This window comes from Trachypithecus francoisi, unplaced genomic scaffold (assembly GCF_009764315.1).
Source record: "Trachypithecus francoisi isolate TF-2019V2 unplaced genomic scaffold, Tfra_2.0 Contig00295, whole genome shotgun sequence".
In the NCBI taxonomy this organism is placed as follows: domain Eukaryota; kingdom Metazoa; phylum Chordata; class Mammalia; order Primates; family Cercopithecidae; genus Trachypithecus; species Trachypithecus francoisi.
This window is the reverse complement of record NW_022680551.1, coordinates 32,832-60,830: the sequence shown is the minus strand read 5'-3', so window position 1 is coordinate 60,830 and position 27,999 is coordinate 32,832. Positions and strand designations below refer to the sequence as shown.

Here is a 27,999-nt window from a genome sequence, read left to right as displayed (position 1 = left end):
TTAAAGGCTTACGTTTTCTGAAAAATCTTTGAACAGTGATTGAACTTTTAATGATTTTATTAAGTATGAACTCTGATGTTGAGTCAATGTGAGCAGATGTTAATAGGGTTTTCACTTTCTTTATATTTGTATATTTGTTCTCATGTATAAATGTCCTGTGCAAAATGTGAGCATTGGTTAAAAGTTTTGCCACTTTGTTCACACTAGTAGTTTTCTCCAGTATGAATCACCTAACCTACAATTAAATGTGACAACAATTTAATGGCTTTGTCACATTCTTCATATTTCTAGAATTTCTCACCAGCATTTCTTCTATATTTGGAAAAGTTTTAGGTGTTGTCAAAGGCATTGTTACAACTTTCAGGTTTTTAGTTTCTCTTTAGTATGAACCATCTTATGTCTGTTAAGAATATAGGATTTGTTAAAGGCTTTGCCACATTCTTAACACTTGTAGGGATTCTCTCCAGTATGAATTACCTTATGTGTAGTAAGGTGTGAAGACTGGTTAAAGGCTTTGCCACATTGTTCGTATTTGTCGGTTTTTCTCCAGTACGAATTACCTTATGTTTAGTAAGATTTGAGGATTGGTTAAAAGCTTTGCCACGTTCTTCACATTTGTAGGGTTTCTCTTCAGCATGAATCATCTTACATGTAGTAAGGTATAAAGATTGTTTAAAAGCTTTGCCACAGTCTTTACAATTTTATGTATGAATTGTCTTATGCTTAGTAAGGTGTGAGAACTGCCCAAAGGCCTTACCACAATCTTCACGTTTGTAGACTTTTTTTCCCCAGAATGAATTATTTTAAGTGTAGTGAGGATTGAGGACCGGTTAAAAGTTTTGCCACATTCATCACATTTGTAGGGTTTCTCTCCAGTATGAATTCTTTTATGTGTAGTAAGGTTTGAGGACTGGTTGAAAGCTTTGCCACATTCTTCACATTTGTAGGGTTTCTCTCCAGTATGAATTCTCTTATGTGTATTAAGGTGTGATACCTGGCTAAAGGCTTTGCCACACTCTTCACATTTGTAAAATTTCTCTACAGTACGAATTATCTTATGTGTAGTAACAGTTGGGAATTGGTTAAAAGCTTTACCACATTCTTTGTATTTGTAGGGTTTCTCTCTAGTGTGAGTTATCTTATGTATATGAAGGTTTGAGGATCGGTTAAAAGCTTTGCCACATTCTTCACATTTGTAGGGTTTCTCTCCAGTATGAATTATTTTGTGTTTAGTAAGGGTTGAGGACCACTTAAAAGCTTTGCCACATTTTTCGCATTTGAATGGTTGCTCCTTAGCATGAATATTCTTATGTTCAGTAAGGTTTAAGGACTGGTTAAAGGATCTGCCACATTCTTCACATTTATAGGGTTTCTCTCCAGTATGAATTCTTTTATGTGTAGTAAGGTTTGCAGATTGGTTAAAAGATTTGCCACATTTCTCACACTGGTAGGGTTTTTCTCCAGTATGAATTCTCTTATGTGTAGTAAAATGTGAAAACCAGTTAAAGGCTTTGCCACATTCTTTACATTTGTAGGGTTTTTTCTCAGTAATTCTCTTATGTGTAGTACATTTTGAGGACTCACTAAAGGCTTTGTCACATTCTTCACATTTGTAGGGTTTCCCTCCAGTATGAATTTCTTTACTTTGAGCTAAGTATGAAAGAATGCAAAATAATTTTCCACATTCTATACATTTGAAAGGTTTCTTTGAAGTATGGCTTATCTTCTGTCTGTTTGAATTTGAAATTTTATGAAAGACTTTCACATATTGAAATATTTTGCTATGGGTAGTTGCCAAACACTGGTTATGTCTATTATAACCTTTTTTGCGCATCTTAAACTCATCTACACTTTTACAGCCTTTTCTTAACAGTAAATTCTCATGTCCACATTTTTTATATTGTCTCAGTATGACTTCTTGGAAATAATCTTTTATGCCTTGCTCTGGCCAAAGTTCTTGGGCAATATGAGAACATATAACTGAAAGAAATAAAAATCACAAATTACTCCATGTACTAGACTGAGTATAGTTTATAAACCTAACCTACAAAGTTACACAAACTACATAACAAGATGGCATAGCAAAATACCACAGGCCCTAATTTCTTCATAAATATATAAATATAACAAAAATCCAACGTACATTTGTAAAAAAGTAAGTTGACTGTGTACGGTGCCCCAGGTGAGCACAATGCAAAGAGCAATAAAGAGGAAAAGAAAGTCTGTCACATTTTACCCAACAGAGCTCTTTCTCCTCTCCATTTTAACATAGTGACTTTCGAAGTAAACTGCCAACTCCTGGTTTCTTTTTTAAAAGACAAGTAAAATGCTGGCACATACATCTTTATTTCTGGCTTACAGGGGCTTTTCCAGACCCTGGTTTCTGTCTCTTACAACAAAAGGTTCTGAAAGAAATGGTGGTATACTTTAAAATGACAGTTTGAGCCTGCTGAGACAAAAAAGAAGTTTTACAGTATCAGAGAGACTGTTGTATCACAGAGAAGAAATGTAGCAAGTGATTACCAATAGTTTGTTTGGTTTTTTTGAGACAGAGTCTTGCTGTGTCACCCAGGCTGGAGTGCAGTGGTGCAATCTCAGCTCACTGAAACCTCTGCCTCCCGGGTTCAGGTGATTCTCCTGCCTCAGGCTCATAAGTAGGTGGGACTACAGGCACATGCCACCATGCCCAGCTAATTTATTGTATTGTTAGTAGAGATGGGATTTCACCATGTTGACCAGGATGGTCTCGATCTCTTGACTTCGTGATCCGCCCACCTCAGCCTCCCAAAGTGCTGGGATTACAGACACGAGCCACCACACCTGGTTTACTGATTTTTAAGAAGAAACACAAATAAACTCCTCTAACTAAAAGCAAACAAAAAATTTTAGACAAGACATATTTTAAGAACATGTTTGAGAGACTCCTAGAATGTCTAGTCAAAGTGATTGTTTTTAGACTATGTCAGGACAGAACTACATTATAAAGATTATGATGGGTAGCTTTTCTAAATGTCCAAATCTCAATTAAAGATTACAATGTATACAAAACAGGGCAATGTAATTCCATCAAAAATACAAAATTTTCAGAAGGAAACCACAGAAAAGATGTACACATTAATTTTAAAAATTGATTAAAAATTGAATATTCAATGAATGAAACAGGAACACAGACAACTACAGAAAATCAAAAATGAAGATAAGAACAAAAATATTGAAAATTAAAAAAAATTGAAATTATGGGGGTAAAAAATACAAGAAGAAATAATAACTGAAAAATCCCTCAGTAAGGAAAATAATGTAAACACGAAGAAGCTTAACAAACAAACTAGGATACATACAAAGATATTTATAACAAATACATGTATAAGCACAATTTCAAAACTCACAGACAGAAAGAGCATTTTGGAAGTTGCAAGATAAAAGTGATATGTCATATAAAAACATGGTCTTATGATATAACCAGTGAATTGTCAACAAAAATTTTGCAGGCCAGAAAGAAACTGTGAGATGTAGTCAAATTACTGGAAAAAAAAATAGTTTTCAAGGAATACCATCAGCAAATCTGTTCTGAAAAATGAAAAAACGATGTTCCAAAATAGCCAAATTCTGAAAAGGTATATCGGCACTGCATAAACTTACAAAACTGCATAAACATATAACAGATGCTGAAAGCAGTTCCTTAAATGGAAAATAAAAGTATTCAAGAAAATACCACATAATCTAATAAAAATAAATTATTTTTTGAGAAACATATGCACATACATAAAAAAAGGATTTTGTAGCATTATCATAACAGTGCAGAAAACATTTTAAATTATTCTGTAAAATCTGAAAGACAAAAGCATAGCAATTATTATAAACATCTGTTAATGAATACACCACATAAAAAGATATGATTAGTAACATCATTTACAAATTTCAGGGCAGATGTAATAAGGAAGAATTTTTTATTCAGTTGAAGTTAATTTTTTACCAAACCAAATATATATATATATATATATATACACACACATATATATGTATATATATGTGTATATATATATATATTTGTCTTTTTTGAGACGGAGTCTTGCTCTGTCACCCAGGCTGGAGTGCTGTGGCACTATTTCAGCTTACTGCAAACTCTGCCTTCCGGGGTTCACACCATTCTCCTGCCTCAGACTCCTGAGTAGCTGGGACGAGTGCAGTGGCATGATTCTGGCTGGCTGCAAGCTCCACCTTCCGGGTTCATGCCATTCTCCCGCCTCAGCCTCCTGAGTAGCTGGGACTACAGGCGCCCACCACCACGCCTGGCTAATTTTTTGTTTTTCTATTTTTAGTAAAGACGGGGTTTCTCCGTGTTAGCCAGGATGGTCTTGATCTCCTGACCTTGTGATCCGCCTGCCTCGGCCTCCTAAAGTGCTGGGATTATAGGTGTGAGCCACCGCTCCCAGCCAAGAGACATACTCATACTTTCAATAAATAGATTTATTAAACATTTTAAAAACCAAGATCCTACTTGCCTTTCTACAAGAGTCGGTTGAGATCTAATGATAAAAAGAGACTGAAAGTGGCAAAATGGAAGTAGAGGTTTCATGCAAATATTAATCAAATGAGAGCAGAAGAGGCCAAAATAATAATATGCAAGCTACATCTTAAGTCAAAAACTGTCATATTTTATAAAATGGACTTGAAGTCAAAACTCTAAAGAGACAAAATAAGACCTTAAAAAAATTATAGATTTATTTACTGGGAACCTATGACACATTTGTATATAAATGTGTGTTTCTGTGTGTGTGTGTGGGTGTGTGTGTACATATATCTCACATTAGGGCTCCAAACATATGAAGCAAATATTGACAGAATAAAAGAAACACACAGAGAGCAATATAATTATAGTATATTTTAATATTGTGCTTTCTGTAATAAAAATAAAGACAGAATATTAGTAAGAAAACAGACAACTTGAAGGCAGTATAAAACAATTATTCCTAACAAAGGTATAGAGGGCACCCCTCAACAACCTTAGGATACACATTTTTATCAATAGCTCATAGAACACTTTCCTTGATAGACAACTTCCTAGGCCAAAAAAAAATTTACCACATTTTTAAACTAAAATTTTATAAATTACTTTATATGACCAAAATGGAATGAGACTATAAATAATAAGAGGAAAAAAATGAAAAAATTCACAAATATATATAAAAATTAAACAACACACTCTTGAGCGTGCTCTTGTGGAAAGGCTGAAATAGTTAATATTGTAAATATGTCCATCCTGCTCAATGTAATCTACAGATTTAATGCAATGTTTTTCAAATTTCTCATTGTATTTTTGAACAGCAACCCCTCGAGTATATAGAATCTCAACAGACAATAAAGTACTTCACAATCTTCAAAAAAAAAGGGAACAATGTCGGAGGCTTTATAGTTTCTGATTTAAACACACATCACAAAGCTACAGAATTAAAAAAATTGCTGGGCACGGTGGCTCATACCCGTAATCCCAGCATTTTGGGAGGCTGAGGCAGGTCGCTTGAGCCCTGGAGTTCTAGACCAGCGTGGGCCACATGATGAAACCCTGTCTCTACTAAAATCACAAGCTGGGTGTGGTGGCAGGTACCTGTAATTCTAGCTACTCAGGAAACCATCCAAAACTCTTCCCAACCAAGGTCTGGAAGAGGTCCTGCCTTTTCAGAGGCCTGGAGAAAGACACTCATTTATAGCCAGACAGACAAGACTGCAGACCTTGGTCGTTACTGTCTTCTCGGAAGCACTTCCATGACTCAGTTCCAGCTCTTTGAGCCACAGTTCATGGTCAGTTCTACCTACATGGAAATCCACACAGAGACTTGGGGAAATCCTTTCTGGTACCCAGTGAAAGCCATTTTCATCTACATTTTGATATAAAGTCCACCATAGATATATAACCAACTGCAGAAATCTGCCCTAGTATCTACCTTACAGAACAAAGTCCTAAAGGATATTCACTCTGCCAAAAATATAATGGGAATTACAACTACCCAAACCCCTTGTAACAAGTCAAATAAAGTTGAACCCTAGTGAAGACCCAGCAGCCTTGTAACCAAGCTACAACCCCTCTCCACTACAAGCCCAGAGGGCATTCTATCACCCTGGGCACACAACAAAATAATATCTTTACATCTTGAAGCCAGTTTATAAAAACTTGAAGAGGTGTTTGCTTCTTAAAATTCACAGAGAACAATTCAAAACTATATTGTGCCCACTCTCAATACTTAAACATAGCACTGAAGGTATGTGGCAGAAAAATTAGTCAAAATAAAGTTTTAAAGTCACTGAAATTGAAGACAAGTAAGAAGTTGCTGTTGGCCGGGCGCGGTGGCTCAAGCCTGTAATCCCAGCACTTTGGGAGGCCGAGACGGGCGGATCGCGAGGTCAGGAGATGGAGACCATCCTGGCTAACACGGTGAAACCCCGTCTCTACTAAAAATACAAAAAAAACTAGCCGGGCGAGATGGCGGGCGCCTGTAGTCCCAGCTACTCGGGAGGCTGAGGCAGGAGAATGGCGTGAACCCGGGAGGCGGAGCTTGCAGTGAGCTGAGATCCGCCACTGCACTCCAGTCCGGGCAACAGAGGGAGACTCCGCCTCAAAAAAAAAAAAAAAAAAAAAAAAGAAAGAAGTTGCTGTTTATAGAGCATTTGACTTTATATATAAAAAACCACAAACAGTACATTAAAACCTGATTAAACTAATAATTACACTCAATAAATTAGCAAATAGAAAATTAACATACAATTATACATTATGGTTTCATACACTTAAACTATCCGATAAAATATAGAAAGAAAGCAATCTTATTTACACTAGCACTAAAATAAATTTCTAAGAACAAATTTAATCAAGCAACTAAAAAAATACTTTAAATGAAAGATACATCAATTAAAAAAATTAGAGAAGACGCAAGTAAATTTAAAAATATTTTGTCTATTAATTGAAAGAATAAATATTGCTAAAGTGCCTTATTTTTTATTTTTATTTCTTTGACAGAGTCTTGCTCTCTTGCCCAGGATCAAGTGCAGTGGCACAGTCTCGGCTCACTGCCACCTCCATTTCCCAGATTCAAGCAATTCTCCTCTCTCATCCTCCTAAGTAGCTGGGATTAGAAACGCCTCCCATGACGTCTGGCTAATTTTTTGTAGTTTTAGTAGAGACAGGGTTTCACTATGTTGGCCAGGCTGGGCTCGAACTCCTGACCTCATGATCTGCCCACCTTGGCCTCCCAAAGTGTTGGGATTACAGGTGTGAGCCACCGTGCCCAGGCTAAAGTGCTTTGTTATCTAAGGTGTCTCTAGATTCAATAAACTCCCATCAGAATTCCAGTTACTTAAGGTAATAGAAAATATGGTTTTAAAATTTACATAAAACTACAATAAACTTTGAATAGCCAAAGCAATCTTGAAAGAAAAAAAAGGGCCAGGCATGGTGGCTCAAGCCTGTAATCCCACCACTTTGGGAGGCCAAGACGGGTGGATCACGAGGTCAGGTGATCGAGACCATCCTGGCTAACACGGTGAAACCCCGTCTCTACTAAAAAATACAAAAAACTAGCCAGGCGAGGTGGCAGGTGCCTGTAGTCCCAGCTACTCGGGAGGCCGAGGCAGGAGAATGGCGTGAACCTGGGAGGCGGAGCTTGCAGTGAGCTGAGATCCGGCCACTGCACTCCAGCCTGGGCGACAGAGCGAGACTCCATCTCAAAAAAAAAAAAAAAAAAAAGAAAGAAAGAAAACAAAAAAGCAGGATATCATACTGTATAATTTCAAACTATATTTCAAAACCATAGTAATAAAACAGCATGGAATGTGCAGAAAATTAGCAATAAATAAATAACAAATGAAACAGAAACTACTACTCCCACATATTCCAGCCATAATGCAAAAAGAGAAGTTAAAAAATAGTTTAATTAGCTGGGTGTGGTGGTGCATGCCTGTAATCCCAGCTACTCAGGAGGCTGAGGCAGGAGAATCACATGAATCTGGGAGGCACAGGTTGCTGTGAGCCAAGATTGCACCACTGCACTCTAGCCCTGGCGATAGTGTGAGATTCCATCTCAAAAAAAATAAATAAAATAAAAATAGTTTGACATAAAGTTTCTCAAAATTATGCAAATATCTGTGTGCTTCCAGAAACAATGGAAAGGCAGTCAGATTGTACAGTCTATTATATGCCACGTAAAGGACTTTGGTTCTCACTGTAAACTTAAAGTAATATTACCAAAGGGAAAGAAGAATTTTTAGAGATTTAATGAAGATAAAACAAAAGATGCTTCTATGTGAGAGGAAAAAAAATTTAAAAAAAGCAAAATAAATAAAAAGAAACAGACACAATTTCCTTTGTAAAACAGCTTCCCAAATTACTTTAAAAACTGGCTTTTTTTTTTTTTTTAACTATAGATCTCTTATCAGTCTTGTCTATTGTATTTACTCTCACCTACCTGGGGGTTTGGCTACCATATCATGCGTCCTCACATTCCAAGGCTCTTTTTCTTGCTCCAGACAGGTGATCAGGTCTGGCTTTGAGACAGCAATACCTGTTTTATGAAAAATAACATGAATTTTGCTCATATTCTCCAATTACCAACTTAGTAATACTCTCAGTAAAGAGAATGTAATGGAATATTCTAGTAAATTAACCCCAAAATAATAATTTATAACAAATTTCTGAATATATTGGGAACAGTGGCTCATGCTTTTAATCCCAGCACTTTGGGAGGCTGAGGCAGGAGGATCACAGCGAGGTCAGGGGTTCGAGACCAGCCTGTCCAACATAGTGAAACTCTGTCTCTACTAAAAATACAAAAAAATTAGCCAGGTGCGGTGGCACATGCCTGTAGTCTCAGCTACTGAAGAGGCCGAGGCAGGAGAATCACTTGAACTCAGGAGGCGGAGGTTGTAGTCAGCTGAGACTGTGCCATTGCACTCCAGCCTGGGTGACACAGTGAGACTCTGTCTCCAAAAAAATAAAGAAAATTAAAAAAACAAAGAAAAATTTCTAAATATTTAAAAATATTTTAATTTTATAGGTTCTTAATTTAACTACCTTGTACTAATTCAAAAATTGGTGGTGGTAATGAAATTTTAAGATGTGGGCAATAATAAGTTGCAACTAAATTTCTAAAACTAACCCTAATCTAGAGTGAAGGAAACAAAACAGCTCAGAAAAGTGGAAAATAAACGTCAAAATAAAACATTTTGAAATTCTTTTCTACATGGACAAATCCTGAAGACAAACAAACAAACAAACAAAAAACCCATGATCTGAAAGTATAACATTTTTACAAAAATAAATAAAACCTATAGGGTATATCAGGAATTATGTATGAAGGTTATCCTCACCCAGGAAGACCAGGTTTCTGTAGTTATCTAACATCACATGTCTATATAAATTCCGCTGTTCAATGTCCAGACATTGGAACTCCTCCAGAGAAAATTCTATGGCCACATCTCTAAATGTCAATGCTTCCTGAAAAACACAAACACACATATTTACCAAGTGGCCATGGGCAGAATTTTAAATTTGACTCAAGGTGAAATAAGAGTAAAGATAACTGGGTCTTACTTATAGGGGTGACTGAAATTATCTAATAACTTTCAACACAGAAATATTCTCTCATGTATACTCTAACTCCGAGAAAAGAGAGTGGCATAAGATCCAAAATATCAGTGTGCATATACTTTTTCCAGATGATGAAGTAGGACATGAACAGTAACATGTACATTTTTGAGTGCTGTATTTACATAATACAGAAAGAGTTGTGCAAACTTTTCAGATGGAAAAGTCATACTGAGTTAGAAGGTACTGCACAAATTTTAATGTGTATAATAAACTAAAGATCTTGTTAATGCAGTCTGTGACAGAAGGTCTGGAATAAAGCCTGAGTTTCTGGATCTTGGTGCGGTGGCTCATGCCTGTAATCCTAGCACTTTGGGAGGCTGAGGCAGGTGGATCACCTGAGGTCGGGAGTTCAGGACCAGCCTGACCAACATGGAGAAACCCCGTCTCTACTAAAAACACAAAATTAGCCAGGCATGGTGGAGCATGCCTGTAATTCCAGGTACTCAGGAAGGCTGAGGCAGGCAAATCACTTGAATGTGGGAAGCAGAGGTTGTGGTGAGCCAAGATTGTGCCCTTGTACTACAGCCTGGGCAACAAGTGTGAAACTCTGTCTGAAAAACAAACAAACAAAAAACAAGATCACCAGGGATGCCAATATTTATGGCCTAAGAAGGCTATTTTTTCAAACATGGAGTAATTGGAAGAGTCTATGGTCTTTTTCTCCAGTTTTTCTGGCCTGCAACAAACATTAGAGCTTTCATTTTCTAAGGCAGATAAAGGCAAAGGAAACATGAGAAAGAAGGGCAGCTGCCAGATTAAATGCGATGGTACATCACATCAGCTGCATAAAGAAACTTACTAATGAAGAGAGAAATAATTAATTCCATATTGAAGAAATCTGTCAGAGAGCTTCATTAATCAAGTGAGTTATTAATATCAACTGGACTAAGACAATTTTTATGATGTGCTGATGCACACAGGACACAGCATCACTGTGGTAATACTGGCCCTCCAAAAGTAAATTACAGCCTGAATTTAACTATAAAGAAACATCAGTTTATGCAAAGTTCAAAATACAGATATCTCCCATGTTCTATAATTGTTAATAGTTAATAGTTATTTTAAATAGTCTTTCTTTAGCACCCTGGAGAACAAGTATCTCCTAATAATTTTTTTCAGAACTTACTGGGTAATAAATGCCATCCTGTTTAAATAAGCATTTTCTTCATCCTTTTCTACACAGAACTGATGGAGAACAGAGACAGAAGCTCAACATTAAATGGTCTTTATTTTTATGAAGAACCCAGCCTTTCCCCAATAGGAATCTTGAGCATCCACACCGTCCCATGTTCAACAGCCACAAAGGGAACATTTTTAATGATGCAGATTATAAATTCATGGTGAGAATACTGCATGGCATATAAGAAGCCATGATGTACAGAATGTAGAGAAGGCTCTGGTACATAGGAAAGAAATATTTTTCAGAGATCCTTGACAATTATAAGAATTTAAAATGTAGCTACAACAAACTCATTTAAGAGGAAAAGCACAAGTAGAGAATTAAAGTTTTTTAAGTACTAAAGGCATGGCATTCTAGCAGGCAGAATGGACAGAACTCTTACTCCGAGGCATGTTTAGCTGAAAAAAAATCCATTCTTTATCTTCTCCTCTTTCTCTGGAATTTCTTCTCAGATGAGATTTCTGAAAAAAATTACATCTGCATCTGGAGAATATGCCTTGAAAGATGTAAGCACCACATCTTTACCTGCTACCACCACACTCGTAGGCAGGACCAATACAGAAAAATTCTACCCATTTCTGTCCTTTATAACAGAAGATAATCAGGAACAACAAGCTGCTCCACAGATGTAAAAATACAAGTTTCTCCTTTCCTGTCCTCAGGTGTCCTCCCCTGACAAAGACAACAGCAATTTCTGCTACAGTAATAAAAATGTGGGCCACACTGCCCGGTTCCTAAGAAACCCAAACAGAACAGGTTCTGGGACCACCTGTTAATGCAAAGGTGAGAATTAATTATCATAAATGTATCTTGAACCCTCATATTTGATTCTGGCCTCAACTTTGAGTCACATGATTCTAATTAGAAGCCTGGGATTATAACCATTTAAGCATTGCCTCCCCAGCTTTAACAAGATTACAAATCACTTGGTAACTTTGACCCTATTCTATGAAATGTGATTCTGCAGGTTTTGAAAGGGTACATGAATGGGTGTTATAAACAAGTTTTCTATCAATGCTGATGTTTCTCCACCTGGGGTCATTATTAGCATTAGTTAGAGCAAGCAGGCACAGCTCCAAGTTCCTTACACTTAGCAGTCTTGTGACAACACAAATACTTTTGGTATAAATAAGGACAACCAATCTCCACCTTAAAGTATTATAATCTTTGCCAGCTTTAAGTTTACAGAAGAAACAAAGCAACAATGTTTTTTGTTTGTTTTTTTGTTTTTGAATTTAGAAAGCAACAATGTTTAAATCTGCATTTAGAAAACAACATGTACACATGTAGTAATGCAATGTTTATTATTCAAGTACTACATGCTCAATAAGATGCTGCAGGGCACTGTGATAGCACATTACAGGATTTAATCTTAATAACACACTGTGTATTGATACCAAGTGTTCAATAATTCCCAGTATTTAGAAAAATGACCCAGATTTTTTTTCTGTTTCACTGTCATTGACCTTTTTAAAAAATGTGTAGAATAAAAGCTAAACATAAACAGATGAGAGGAATAGAGAAATGAAGAGTATAATATAACTTACAGGAATTTTTATTGTGTTTATATTTACTTCTTGTGGCTTGGGGAGCAACTACTAGCTCTGCAGGAATGGAAAACAAGTTGCTAAATAAAATGTCTCTGCAAGCACTGGTTTTTTATTTGTTTATTTTTTATTTTTTATTTTTTATTTTTTGAGACAGAGTCTCGCTCTGTTGCCCAGGATGGACTGCAGTGGCGCGATCTGGGCTCACTGCAAGCTCCACCTCCCGGGTTCACGCCATTCTCCTGCCTCAGCCTCCCGAGTAGCTGGGACTACAGGCGTCCGCCACCTCGCCCGGCTAGTTTTTTTGTTTTTAGTAGAGATGGGGTTTCACCGTGTTAGCCAGGATGGTCTCGATCTGCTGACCTCGTGATCCGCCCGTCTCGGCCTCCCAAAGTGCTGGGATTACAGGCTTGAGCCACCGCGCCCGGCCCAGCACTGGTTTTAATAATTTTAGAAAGACCCTAAAATTCATGCTTTATATTTCTCATGTATCTGCTTTTCTGTTTCAGAAAATTGTGAGCACCAGCTCTAAAAGTGGAACAGGATTCATCACCCAAAACTGATTTTTTCTAATCAGTTCTGTGAGGTGAGACTCCAGGGTAGGGCCAGACCTAAATAGGGCCTTCAAAAGGGGTGAATCTGAACAGGACTGGGACAGGGAGTGGACCCTAGTGAGAATTTGGTTCTCTATGCCAATGGGGGTATTTCCAGTTTTGTTTCTCCTAAGCTTACCTAAGAGAAATTTGTATGTCAGAGTTTGAGTAATTTAAACCTTTTATAGCCACTTCCCTGTCAATTTTACATCATATACTAATAGCCATTTAAACAAATCATTTAAGATTTCCTAAGATAATTTTATTAAAATATGAATATGTATTTTTAGCAAGGTAAAAGAAATACAAATAATAATAACAACCCTTCTGTTCATAAATAGTCTTTCAGGTAAAAACACCAAAAGTCACAACAATATAAAGAACGTGGCCAAAATAAAGCCTAAGTTTTTTTTGCACACATTTATTTACCTACCATATGATGCATAATTCAACCTTTTATTCAGTTGCTAGTTTTATTAGTCTGTTCTCACGCTGCTGATAAAGACATACTGGAGACTGGGAAGAGAAAGAGATTTATGAACTTACAGTTTATGTGGCTGGGGAGGCCTCACAATCATGGCAAAAGACAAGGAAAAGCAAGTCACATTTTACATGGATAGCGGGAGGCAAAGAGAGAGCTTGTGCAGGAAAACTCCCATTTTTACAACCATCATATATTCTGAAATCCATTCACAATCAGAAGAACAATGCAGGGAAGACCCACTCCCATAATTGAAACATCTCCCACTGTGTTTTTACCATGGCTTGTGAGAATTACAATTCAAGATGAGATTTGGGTGGGGACACAGCCAAACCATATCATTCCACCCCGGACCCTCCCAAATCTAATGTCTTTACATTGCAAAACCAATCATACCTTCCCAACAGTCCCCCAAAGTTTTAACTCATTTCAGCATCAACTCAGTCCACAGTTCAACATCTTTTTTTTTTTTTTGAGATGGAGTCTCACTCTGTCACCCAGGCTGGAGTGCAGTGGTCGGATCTCAGCTCACTGCAAGCTCCGCCCCCCGGGTTTACGCCATTCTCCGGCCTCAGCCTCCCGAGTAGCTGGGACTACAGGCGCCCGCCACCTTGCCCGGCTCGTTTTTTGTTTTTTTTTTTTTTTTTTTTTAGTAGAAATGGGGTTTCACCGTGTTAGCCAGGATGGTCTCGATCTCCTGACCTCGTGATCCGCCCGTCTTGGCCTCCCAAAGTGCTGGGATTACAGGCTTGAGCCACCGCACCCGGCCAACACAGTTCAACATCTTATCTGAAACAAGGTAAGTCCCTTCTGCCTATGAGCTGGTAAAATTAAAAGCAAGTTAGTCATTTCCCTGATAAAATGGGGGTACAAGCATTGGGTAAATACAGTCATTCCATAGGGGAGAAATTGGCCAAAACAAAAAAAGTGGCTACTGGCCCCATGCAAGTCCAAAATCAAGCAAGGCAGTCAAATCTTAAAGCTCCTTTGACTCCATGTCTCGCATTCGGTCATGATGATGCAAAAGCTAGGTTCCCATCATCTTGAGCAGCTTCACCCCTGTGGTTCTGCAGGGTACAGACTCTCTCCTGGCTGCCTTCATGGGCTGGTGTTGAGTGTCTGTGGCTTCTCTGGGCACATGAAGCAAGCTGTCAGTGGATCTACCATTCTGAAATCTGGAGGACAATGGCCCTCTTCTCACAGCTCCACTAGGCAGTGCCCCAGTAAGGACTCTGTGTGGGGGCTCCAACACCACATTTTTTTCTGTACAACCCTAGCAGATAGTTCTCATGAGGACTTCACCCCTGCAGCAACCTTCTGCTTGGACATCCAGGGGTTTCTGTATATCTCTGAAATCTAGGTGGAGGGTGCCAAACCTAAATTCTTGACTTCCACGAACCCACAGGCTCAATACCATATGGAAGATGCCAAGGCTTGGGGCTTCCATCCTCTAAAGCATTTATGCTTCCTGGGAACAAATAAAAAACAGCTGACAAATGGATCTACTCTTTTTCTGAGAAAAATGGAGCAGCGCCACATACAGGCAATGCCAGTCTGTGTGGTGTAATGCCATACTGTGTTCCCCAAGATAGTGGTCCATTATTGTGCACTCACCATACTCGGAAGTCCAAATTTTATTCTTCTTTAAAGTAGCCTCGGCCGGGCGCGGTGGCTCAAGCCTGTAATCCCAGCACTTTGGGAGGCCGAGACGGGCGGATCACGAGGTCAGGAGATCGAGACCATCCTGGCTAACATGGTGAAACCCCGTCTCTACTAAAAATACAAAAAACTAGCCGGGCGAGGTGGCGGGCGCCTGTAGTCCCAGCTACTGGGGAGGCTGAGGCAGGAGAATGGCGTGAACCCAGGAGGCGGAGCTTGCAGTGAGCCGAGATTGCGCCACTGCACTCCAGTCTGGGCGACAGAGCGAGACTCTGCCTCAAAAAAAAAAAAAAAAAAAAAAAAAAAAAAAAAAAGTAGCCTCTATAACTGCATTTAGTTTATAAATAGTATTCCAATCTTATTTACCTTTAAATAATTTCTGAAGTTTAACCTTTTCAGAATGCATTATTCAAACAAGATAAAGATTGCCTTTATTGAATTTTTTAAAATTTTGTTTTAAAAAAGCATTATACACCACCTTAGTTCATTCATGTATAACAGTAAAGCATCTTAATCAGACTTATTTTTAACTACTGAATATTTCTTAGAAGTTTTGGGATAGATTTTATGTAATCTTTGTGAATTCTGAAGGAAAGCAAATGCATTAGTATGTCTGCCTTAAACTTGTAGACTAATTATTGTCAAATAAACAGCAATAACAGTGAGAGTTTTTAACTCTGTGGTCATTGTATCACTCTTTAACATTTGGAGTAGCTATAATAAATCTACTCCTGTATTATGCTTTAAAAAACCCAACTAACAAAAAAACTATCATCTTGTATTTGGGTGTGTTGTATTTATTTTTATCCTGTATCACCAAGCATTTCCAAGAATAATAATTAGTTCTACCCTCTTGTCCTCTAAATTTCATTTGGTATCTCTTAAAAGAGGCATTATTCTTAACAACTTTAACAAAACCTATCCTGCAGAACACAGACTGGCATCCCTGGCTCAACAGAGACCTGTCTTGCTTAGAAATTTCTTCTGCCAGATAACCTAAATCATCTCTCTCAAGTTTGAAGTTTCACAAATCTCTAGGGAAGGGGCAAAATAACACCAGTCTCTTTGCTAAAACATAGGAAAAGTCACCTTTGCTCCAATTCTCAGTGAGTTCCTCATGTCCATCTGAAACCATTTCAGCCTGGATTTTATTTTCCATATCATTATCAGCATTTTGGTCAAAGCCATTCAACAAGTCTCTAGGGAGTTCCACACTTTCACACATTTTCCTGTCCTCTGAGACCTCTGAACTGCTCCAATCTCTGCCCGTTACCCAGTTCCAAAGTCACATGCACATTTTCAGGTATCTTTTCATCAATGTCCCACTCTACTGGTAAAAATTTTTTGCACCAGTCTGTTCTCACACTGTTGATATAAACACACCAGAGACTGGGAGGAAAAGAGATTTAATGGACTTAAACAATACCACATGGCTGGGGAGGCCTCACAATCATGGCAGAAGGCAAGGAGAAGCAAGTCATATCTTACATGGATGGTGGCAAGCAAAATCAGAGCTTGTACAGGGAAACTCCCATTTTCAAAATCATCAGATCTTGTGAAACTCATTCACTGTCATGAGAACAGTGCAGGAAAGACCTGCTGTCATAATTTAATCACCTCCCTCTGGGTTCCTACCACAACATGTAGAAACTGTGGGAGTTACAATTTAAGATGAGGTTTGGGTGGTGACACAGCCAAGCCATATCACTAGCCTAGACTAAAAGTTTCTGTATGGTAAGAACCCCATAACTGCTCTACCTATTTTTCTAATGATAATATGAAATGAAAGCAATCAGTTTCTCTGTTTTGGTTTCCAGACCTCTTTTTCACCCAAGTACAAGAAAACTGGGGAAACTGTCATTTGAGTACCAGCAAAAATTATCTCTTGTATGAGGGAGGAACAAATATAGAATGACTTATTTCTTTTACACTGAGAAACAAGTAGAATGAACCACTCTTGTCAGCCTGATAAAATTCTGCTTTGGATATTCTCAAATGTTTCAAAGATGGCTAGGTAATCGTGAGAGGGTTCCCAGTTACCCCAGGTTGACTGCCCAATGATAAGCCAGGCAGAAGAGACAGGTTGATTCTAAATAAAAAATGGAACTGCTTTGGTGGAGCTCCAGAACCTGGATCACCTGTCCAGATTCTAGCTCTTGAGTAACAGGAAGGACAAGAATACTCTACTCAAGTCTTGCATTTTACCGGTAGGTATAGTTGTGGTTATGGCTCTGGATACTTTCTGGCCTTGATCTTTCACTCCTAAGATGCTTGTTTACATTTACAGATTTGGCCATCAGATTCTATTTACTCTCGGAACCTCTCACAGGATGTAGAACATGTAGCAGGTCACTGAAGTAGTTATGAAGAGCTCAAAAAGCCACACTCTCAAAGGGAAGCTTCAAGATGTCTGTGTTGACATTTCACAATGCAGAAAATGCCTCCAATTAGTTTTCTGTACATATTCAATCCAAAGTCTTGGCCTGTCTTGTAACTACCAGGCAGAGGACAGAACTTATGTGCAGATTCTGGGTTGGATTAACCTCACTCTGCATTTTTGGGTGTTACAGCAAGTAAAGTTCAATTGAAAGAGAGGTCCCCTCACAGAAGCTACTCTTCTAAATAATATTTTACAGAAATGGAAAAACAGATGACACAACATGAATATAAGTAGACAGTTTATTTGGACCAAGCTTGAGGATTTTAACCTGGGACCAAAGATTCTAGTTGTCTGAAATCTACACTTTGATTAGCAACAGGTACAAGTAAATTTTTATGGCTGGGGTGATGGCTCATACCTGTAATCCCAGCACTTTAGGAGGCTGAGGCAGGTGGATCACTTGAGGTCACAAGTTCAAAACCAGCCTGGTCAATGTGGTGAAATTATGCTAATTCTAGACAGTGTTTGGGAAATAATAAAATAAAAATTTTCTCCAGTCCCAGAGAAACTCCACAATGATAGAACAGAAAGTAAACTGTTTTATTTCAAAATTAAACCAGAATGTGACACGCATCACAGAGAATCTGCTTAAAAGATTGGACAGACAGAGAGAGAATCACCATAACTAGTCCAAAAGTAGAAGAATTGACACACGATGTCATGTATGGTTCATCCTAAATTCACTGCTAATTAGGGAGGCCATCCATGTATGTTAATTGGTTATGCAATGACAAAATAAACTTTTTACATTTTCATGACAGGAGGCAATTTTGCAACTTGAAGACAGGTCCCTGCTGATAAGATAGGCTCTCACTCTCCTACAGAAATTGTTGAATAGGGTGCTATGGTTTTGGCTATTTTCATATTAAAGCAATGGCTCTTTACTCCCCGAGGACTGGGATCGAGCACCCCGCTTGCGTTCTCCTGATGGTCAGTGCCCTCTCTTTATGCCTAGCAACTTCTACTGAAACACAGCCTACAACACACAGCTCAAAGCTGCTAGCTCACATCTTGCAATGAACGCCAATGCCACAGCAGCATTCTAGTGTCACATCAGAGAGTGAAGCTTGGGTTGCAGGGAAAACAGCCTGCAGGGCTCCTTCACAATTTACTCTCAGAAAAACTGCACCTTCACAATAATGGGAATGGGAGCAGTATTTCAGCTTCAGTTTCTATTTATAATGGTGACATTAAAAAAAAATACTGCTAGATTTCCAGCATGAATCCAGATAGAGATAGCTCCAAGAATTCTCCCTGTGACAACCCATCTCATTCACAGAGACCATGGGATACTAACAGGGCTTCTGAAACAGACACTCAAAGCACTGGAGAGAAAAACAGCTCTCAATCTAGCAAGATTACATTGAAAGAAAAAATAAGTTACAAGCATCTTCAAGAAAAACTCAGATCAGATGTAAGACTAATAAACTTGGTCAGAAGATAGTCCCCCAAAAGGAATTTTTTTTGAAACTCTCAAAATGCACAGCTACTCTCAGCATGTCAGCATGAGAATCATAAGCCTTATGAAAAAAAAAGGCATGCTCTCAGCAGAATTTTACAAGGGTTCTTTTTCATGTCTTCTGCCCTCCCATCTCCTAACCAGTGAATTGGGATCTATACTGGAATACATCTGACAATTTTCACCAGCAATTTTTATGAAAAACTGGAATCTGACTTTGTAATACAGTGGAATATATTTGAGCTTACAACATAGCTAACTGAAGAGTTATTATGGTTTTGGGTCATCACATCACCCATCATGTTTATTTGTCCTGTAATAGCAGCATTTGAATTTAGTGAAATGAAAGACACAAACCATGTTTACCTATAATTATCCCTAGTGGATAAATTAATAAGAAAGTCAAACTAATATCTGCTGTAACAATTTTGTAGTGAATTTTCTTTGGATATTAGCTATAAATATCTAAGTATAAATAATTTTAGCTGGGCACAGTGGCTCAAGCCTGTAATCCCAGCACTTTGGGAGGCTGAGACGGGCGGATCACGAAGTCAGGAGATCGAGACCACCCTGGCTAACACGGTGAAACCCCGTCTCTACTAAAAATGCAAAAAATTAGCTGGGTGTGGTGGCAGGCACCTGTAGTCCCAGCTACTTGGGAGGCTGAGGCAGGAGAATGGCGTAAACCCGGGAGGCGCAGCTTGCAGTGAGCCTGGGTGACTGAGTGAGACTCCGTCTCAAAAAAAAAAAAAAAAAAAAACTAGCCAGGTGAGGTGGTGGGCGCTTGTAGTCCCAGCTACTCAGGAGGCTGAGGCAGGAGAATGGCCTCAACCCGGGAGGTGGAGCTTGCAGTAAGCTGAGATCTGGCCACTGCACTCCAGCCTGGGCGACAGAGCGAGACTCCATCTCAAAAATAATAATAATAATAATAATAATACTTTTAAAGTACTTGTCATAATGTATGTAGAACTTTAAAAATATCTATAACCATAATTCAGTTAAAACACTTTATATTTCAAGAGTATAAATAACAATATTAAAATGACTAATTAAGGGATTTATTCAAATATTGTGGCCTTCTATTCATACTATTGTACAAAATGTTTTTAATTTATGTGAATGCAAGTTGTCTACAAACACTACACCTAACTATACTAATTGTACTGAAGTAACAGAAACCAAGGTACACCTACAGACTCCACTATTTAGTGAATAAACTGAACTGTTCTTGCCTTTGCAGTGTAAGTATTTCAGTCTGCAAATATGAGATAATTACCTTGGATAATCAGTTTTGCGTCAAAAAAATTTACTCAGTATCCTTTTTATTCTTTATCATTCTGTGTTGCAAAATTTAATCTTATCTTTGTGCTCAACTTTTGTATGCTCTTAAAGTAAGCTTTAAACAGCCAGGTGTGGTGGCTCATGCTTGTAATCTCAGCACTTTGGGAGGCCAAGGCGGGTGGATTACCTGAGGTCAGGAGTTCGGGACTAGCCTGGCCAGCATGGAAAAACCCCATCTCTACTAAAAATACAAAATATTAGTCGAGAGTGGTGGCAGGAGCCTCTAATCCCAGCTACTTGAATGGCTGAGGCAGGAAAATCACTTGAACTGAGAGGTTGCAGGGAGCTCAGATTGTGCCATTTTATTTCAGCCTGGGTGACAAAAGTGAAACTCTGTCTAAAAAAAAAAGCTTTAAACAAATTTGTGTCTATTTTAAAAGACTAAAAAACAAACAAACAAAAAACAAAAGAAACAAACAAAAAAACCTTTGCCAAAGCAAAAACAAACCAATGGTTCTGAGATCCTAGATGAAGACAATTCTGAGTCAGAAAGAATAACAAAATGTTCATATAGCTGTTACTATGATTTACATATATTTCTAAAAAGCAGAGAAAACTATCTACATGTAATCTAAATGTTTTAAAAAAAAGAGAGATGAATGAAATATCCTCCCTTACTTTCAGGTAAGAGAATAAAGCTTCTTATCTTTAATTTATAATTTATTCTAAAACAGCCAAGCCTCTGGACATGTTCTTGAACACTTGACATCTGAATTTCAGTAGACACTGGATGCAGACATCTAAGATGTAGCCTTGGGCATACTGTGTGCACTTGAAAGAATGTTTATGAAAAAAAGCAGACAGAAAAAATGTTATTAAAAATCCATGCATGCAAATGAATAAAACGAGTTCTGCTGGGCATGGCAGCTCATGCCTGTAATCCCAGCACTTTGAGAGGCTGAAGCAGGTGGATCATGAGGTCAGGAGTTCAAGACCAGCCTGACCAACATGATGAAACCTGGTCTCTACTAAAAATACAAAAATTAGCCGGGCATGGTGGCACGTTCCTGTCATCCCAGCAGCCCAGGGGGCTGAAGCAGCAGGAGAATCTCTTGAACTCAGGAGGCAGAGGTTGCAGTGAGCTGAAATCACGCCACTACACTTTAGCCTGGGTGACAGAGTGAGACTGTCACAAACACACACAAAAAAAGTTATTAGAGAACTATGAAGAGACGTAGATTCTGACTCCTATGACACCCCACATATACTATTAGACAGATCATCGAGGCAGAAAATTAACAGAAATATCAGAACTAAACCCTTGACCAAACAGTCCTAATAGACATCTACAACACTCTCCATCTGAAATCAACACAGTATACATTCTTCTCACCACCACGTGTCAAATACTCTAAAACTGACCACACAATCAGAAATAAAACAATTATCAGCAAATTTAATAATCCCCATATCATACCAAACATATTGTTAGGCCACAGCTTGATAAATATATAATTCAACACCAAGAAAACTGCTTGAAATTATACAATTACATGGAAGTTAAACAATCTGCATGTGAATGACTTTTGAATAAATAATGAAATTAAGGTAGAAATTAAGAAGTTTTTTGAAACAAATGGGAACAAAGATACAACATACTAGAATCTTTGCAACACAGCTAAGGCAGTGGTAAGAGGGAAATCTATAGCACTTTTTGATGCTCACATCAGAAAGTTAGAAAGATGTCAATATAATGACCTAACATCATAAATAAAAGAATGAAAGAAACAAGAGAAAACCAATTCCTAAGCTAGCAGAAGACAAGAAGATCTGAACTGAAGGAGATTTAGACATGAAAAGTCATACAAATAAGAAATCTATTGAGTTAAATCTTTTGAAAAAGTTAGTAAGATAAATCACTAATAAGATTAGTGAAAAAATAAGATCCAAATAAACACAATTAGAAATGACAAAAGGGACATTACCACTGACCCCACAAAAATATGAATAAGTATTGAAGTCTACTATAAACATCTCTATGCAAACTAGAAAATTAAAAAAAAAAAAAAAAGGATAAATTTCTGGAAAAATCCATCTTCCCATAACTGAACAAAAACAACAAAACACATCAGTGAGTAGACCAATAACAAGCTCTAAAATTGAAATAGTAGTAAACAGCCTACCAACCAAAAGAAAGCCCAGGACTGGCCAGGTATGCTGGCTCACGCCTGTAATCCCAGCACTTTGGGAAGCAGAGGTGGTAGGATCACCTGAGGTTAGGAGTTCGAGACCAGCCTGGCCAATGTTGTGAAATACTGTCTCTACTACAAATACAAAACTTAGCCAGGCATGGTGGCACTGGCCTGCAGTCCTGGCTACTCAGGAGGTTGAGGCAGGAGAACTGCTTGAACCTGGGAGGCAGAGGCTGCAGTGAGCTGAAATCCCACCACTGCACTTCAGCCTGGGCAACAGAGCGAGACTCCATCTGGGAAAAAAAGAAAGTCCAGGACCAGACAGATTCACAGCGGAATTCTAACAAATGTACAAAGAAAAACCAGTATTATATCTTAGAAAACTATTTTAAAAAATTGAGAAGGGACTCCTCCCCAACTCATTATATAAAAACAGCATCATTTTATTTATTTATTTATTTATTTATTTATTGAAATGGAGTCTCATTCTGTTGCCAGGCTGGAGTGCAGTGGCATGATCTCGGCTCACTGCAACCTCCACCTCCAAGGTTCAAGCAATTCACCCGCCTCAGCCTCCTGAGTAGCTGGGATTATAGGCATGTGCCATCACACCCAGCTACTTTTTGTATTTTTAGTAGAGACAGGGTTTCACCATGTTGGTCAAGATAGTCTGCATCTCTTGACCTCGTGATCCATGCACCTCAGCCTCCCAAAGTGCTGGGATTACATGCGTGAGTCACTGCTCCCAGGAACAGCATCATTCTAATACCAAAATCTGGCAGAGATAAAACAAAAAAAGAAAACTTCAGGCTAATATCTTTGATGAACAATGATATAAAAATCTTCAACAAAATACTAGCAAACCAAATCCAGCAGCACATTAAAAAGCTAATCCACTACGATCAAGTAGATTGTATACCTGGGATACAAGGTTTGTTCAACATACACAAATCATATGTGTGATTAATCAGATAAACAAACTACAGATAAAAACTACAAAATTATTTCAATAGATACAGAAAAAGAGTTCAATAAAAGTTAATATCCTTCATGTTTAAAACCCTTAACAAACGTGGCATTGAAAATAAATAGTTCAAAATAATGAGTTATCTATGACAAACCCACAGCCAACATACTGAATGGACACAAGCTGGAAGCATTCCTTCTTGAAAACTGGCACAAGACAAGAATGCCTTCTCTCACCCCTACTACTCAACATAAAATTGGAAGTCCTGGCCAGAGCATTTAGGCAAGGGAAAGAAATAAAATACATCCAAACAGGAAGAGAGGAAATCAAACAATCTCTGTTTGCAGGTGATTCTTTTTCTTTTTATAAAATTTAGCATTAAACTCAGAAATTAAGGTAACAGGATATAGAACAGAGATACTGACTGTCACAAATTTACCCTGCAAAAATAACAACTGATGTTTTCATACATCTTGTAACTCACCCATTATCTACAATATTTTCTTATAAAAATGTATGCCCTTTCTTTTTTTTTTGAGACAGAGTCTTGCTCTGTCGCCCAGGCTAGAGTGCAGTGGCGCGATCTGGGCTCACTGCAAGCACCGCCTCCCGGGTTCATGCCATTCTCCTGCCTCAGCCTCCTGAGTAGCTGGGACTACAGGCACCCACCACTAAGCCCGGCTAATTTTTTTGTAATCTTAGTAGAGAGGGGGTTTCACTGTGTTAGCCAGGATGCTCTCGATCTCTTGACCTCGTGATCTGCCCGCCTCAGCCTCCCAAAGTGCTGGGATTACAGATGTGAGCCACTGCTCCCAGCAAAATGTATGCACTTTCTACAGCCAAAATGGCATAGAGATTTTACCTATTCTTTTATTTGGTAGCATTCTAAAGCTAAGTCTTGAAATTCTATTTGAAACCACCCAGCCCACCCCTCCAACAAAAAAAAAAAAAAAAGAAAAAGAAAAACCCTACAGAAAAGAGAAACGTAAACAAGAATTTCAAACAAACAAATGGACTGGATGATGAATTATTTTCGAAACTCACCTCTTTTGTGCCCTCTCAGGAGACACTGCAGTATGTCCCCCTAAGTGCCCCAAGTGCATTTTACTTTGCAAGTTTTTTTGCTCCATCTCACTAGGGTCAGGTTGTTCTTGTTTTTTATTTTTTGTCTTTTAGGATACTATTTTTTTCAGGAATCTCAGAGAATCCAAGGGGCAGAAATCATTTCTGTTTTTCCCTCAATACCAGCATAAGATTGGCTGACCTACAATGTGTCTCTAAGAAAGGGAAGCTAGGTTGGGTGAAGAAAATCTTAATGTCTCAAGTGGTTAGCTTTTCTTTTTTTTTTTTGAGACGGAGTCTCCCTCTGTTGCCCAGGCTGGAGTGCAGTGGCGGGATCCCAGCTCACTGCAAGCTCCGCCTCCCGGGTTTACGCCATTCTCCTGCCTCAGCCTCCCGAGTAGCTGGGACTACAGGTGCCCGCCACCTCGCCCGGCTAGTTTTTTGTATTTTTTAGTAGAGACGGGGTTTCACCATGTTAGCCGGGATGGTCTCGATCTCACCTCGTGATCCGCCCGTCTCGGCCTCCCAAAGTGCTGGGATTACAGGCTTGAGCCACCGCGCCCGGCAGTGGTTAGCTTTTCAAAGCAAGAGTACACCAGGAGATTCCTCTTAGCCCCAGGGCATCCATCTGCTCTCCTGAGAGACTGCACTTCATACCTCTTGTTGTCCTGTGGGAGAAAATGACCCAGAAGCTAATAATCATCAAACACTCTAGCAGACATAGTCATGGTGTGTACCCTGGTTTGTTCACAGCCAGTACTGAAAACCAGGACCAGGAAAAACCTAAAGGGTGGCTGAGGATACATCATCCCATAAAGATTAAAAAACAAAAACAAAAAAAAACTTGACCCCTAAACATTTTCATAAGATCTCTGTGCAGGAAGACAAAAGAAAAAGGCACAGAGATTTTTTTACGATACAGTTTCAGGGAATTATTTTTTGGTTTATTTTCAACGGCAATATTTTCAAACAGAAAGCAAATCTTTTTAAATGTCCCACCCAATGGTTTGTCAAAAAAAATATATAGTATTAAAAACGTACACAAAGGGTAAATAGCTAACAATGTGAATTAGAGACGGAAAGTGGGCATTTGGGACAATCAGAAGAAAGTGGAAATCTAGTATTTTACTGCAAGCCAGAGTTAGGCTGGAGGAATGGGGGTTGAGTGGTAGACTTGGGTACCCTCATGTTTTTTTCATGTTGAGAAGCATGAAAAAAAAATGCAGAAGTTCAGTACCCTGTAGAGTGTGAAAATAGTTAAGTAACAGGCAATTTGAGGTATGTGGCTGCGATGCCTGGATTCCTACTTTAAAAAATATATATAAAACTCAAATGTATTTTTTTGTAAATTACTACATTGGGGGAAACAAAATTTAGGCGTAACAAACTATAAACTGCCTATTAAGCTCTGATTACATAATCAGAAAATGTGTACCCCATAAGGTGCAAATTTAGAAACTATGTAACTGTAACTAACCGATTTTTGAATTTGGGTTTCCGCATTATGCATCTTCTAAGTCTTTCCTTCAAGCCCGTCCCATGGATAACAACCACACCCCATAGCTGAGTGCTCTACAATTTTAGAATCATTCTTAATTAAATTCGTTAACATTTTGGCGGTGACTCCCATAAATTTTTAACAGAAGGAAAGAGGAATTGGCAACGCCTTGGATCAAAGCTCTTCCTTCATGAACCCGCTTCCCGAGTCAGGATTCTGCCCTGACGATCCTTCCTGGTCCCTGCACAATCTGAGAGAGACGCGGTGCTGCGGGTGCAGAGCTGCCCAGAGAGGGCTCCAGGCCAGGGCACACATTGCAGGAAAGAGACAGGACGCCCGGGCCTGGCCGTCACCGTAGCCGCCATCTTATGGCTGAAGGGGACTGAGGTCGAGCTGGGCAAGAACTCCGGGCGCCGATTGTGAAGCTGACTGCGGGGAGGCCTGAGTCCCAACACAGCCACTTCCCACCGGTTCCAACCAGCCCCGTTCCCAATCTCAGGATGTCGGATCCGCATTCTTACCATTTCTAGGCCTCCAGGGTCCCCTGACATCTTCGCTGTGGATCTCCCAATACCCGCAGTTCGCAGGGCCACAGAGGCTGGACCTCTAGCAGCAGACAACATAAAGCAGAGGGACTAGACCTGCAGCTTCCGCGGAAGCGAGAGCCGCGCCAAATCCCGGAAGCCGCCCTGTCTGCTCCAGCTGCGTGCCTGATTGGATGGTCCCCAGCCCAGCGCCCCTGATTGGATAACGTTCAAGGCCCCGCCCCCTCCAGCCCTGAGTGACAGAAGATGTGACCAGATGCTGGGCTGAATGAAGAGCGAGAGGGTAGGCTGCCCCCTTCCAGGCAGAGCTTCCTCCCTGAACTGAGCCAGGCCCACTCCATTTCTTCTGGGATGAATACTTCTGGGGATGCGCTTCTGCTTCTGGGGCTGTCAACAGAGGCACTTTGCCTCTCTCTCCCACTCACCCATGTTATGTTATCCTCCAGCTGGCTAACATGTGCTTTGTTCGTGGAGATGGCAGCATTCTGAAAGAAAAACAGAAGCATTCAAGATCATTTGAGCCTAGGCCCAAAACTGGCACACGGTCATGTTCACAGGTTTCTACTGTCCTGAGGAAACACGGACAGCCCGTATCTAGGGTTTGGAAAACAGACTCCATATCTCAATGGGAGCAGCTGTAAAAGCACCCGGCAAAGGATATAGGAGGGATGAAAAATTGCTACAATTTCTGCAATTAGTATGATTCTGCCTTTTTTGCATATGCGGTTTATACAACTCTTTCACATCAAGGAACTTGTCCAAAGACCCAAAAATACTAATTGGCTGGGCTGAACCTCAGGATAAATTCTGACTCCAAAGCTCACCCACCTCCACAGATCAAACTATATTACTAGAGTAACTGCCACAGACCCTTGAAATTCTGGAAAGTGACACTTCTGCAATAGAAGACAGATTTTTTTTATTTTTTAAGATTTGTGCCCACATAGTACTGTTTATTATTGGAAATAATCCTGTCAAGAAATTGCAGAAGCACATGGTGGCTCACACCTGTAATTTTAGCACTTTGGGATGCTGAGATGGGAGAATAACTTGAGCTGAGCAGTTCAACTGCAGCCTGAGCGACATAGTAAGATCCTGTCTTCATGAAAAAAAAATCAGCCAAGCATGACATTGTATGCCTGTAGTCTGAGGTACTCAGTGACTAGAGCAGGAGGATGGCTTGAGTATGGAAGGCAAAAGCTGCAGTAAGCCATAACTGATTACACCACTACACTCCAGCCTGGGTGACAGAGTGAGACCCCATCTCAAAAACATTGTAGAAACATTTTTGAAAGGACATAGAATAATTTGGAAAAATAGCTGAGGGATGAGTTTCGAAAATCAAAGCCCAACAACAGATTATTCATTTTTGATTAGAGAATAAATCTGAAAACTTCTAAAAGAAAAACAGCTTAAGATTAAATTGAAGAGAGTTTTATTGGGCAAAGAGGGATTTGC

The 27,999-nt window shown here is 39.1% G+C and overlaps 1 protein-coding gene across 1 annotated transcript; it reads right to left on the bottom strand.

Moving 5' to 3' along the window:
- Positions 1 to 39: 39 nt before the first annotated feature.
- Positions 40 to 26,660, bottom strand: LOC117083165 (putative zinc finger protein 730). Its single transcript, XM_033210495.1, has 4 exons — positions 26,518 to 26,660; positions 9,358 to 9,484; positions 8,457 to 8,552; positions 40 to 1,980 (listed from the first exon to the last, which is right to left on the bottom strand). The coding sequence occupies exons 1-4, from the start codon at positions 26,617 to 26,619 to the stop codon at positions 641 to 643; spliced, it is 1,665 nt and encodes a 554-aa protein (XP_033066386.1). The 5' UTR covers positions 26,620 to 26,660; the 3' UTR covers positions 40 to 640.
- Between the last annotated feature and the right edge of the window lie 1,339 nt (positions 26,661 to 27,999).

What these genes read in the sequence shown, in the direction of transcription:
- LOC117083165 (XM_033210495.1), bottom strand. Translation starts at nt 26,619, where the DNA reads ATGTTGTCTGCTGCTAGAGGTCCAGCCTCTGTGGCCCTGCGAACTGCG. An exon ending in CAGAAACCTGGTCTTCCTGG is followed by an intron (nt 8,553 to 9,357) that starts GTGAGGATAACC and finishes TTCATAAAACAG; the next exon opens with GTATTGCTGTCTCAAAGCCA. An exon ending in TATGGTAGCCAAACCCCCAG is followed by an intron (nt 1,981 to 8,456) that starts GTAGGTGAGAGT and finishes TATTTCTTTCAG; the next exon opens with TTATATGTTCTCATATTGCC.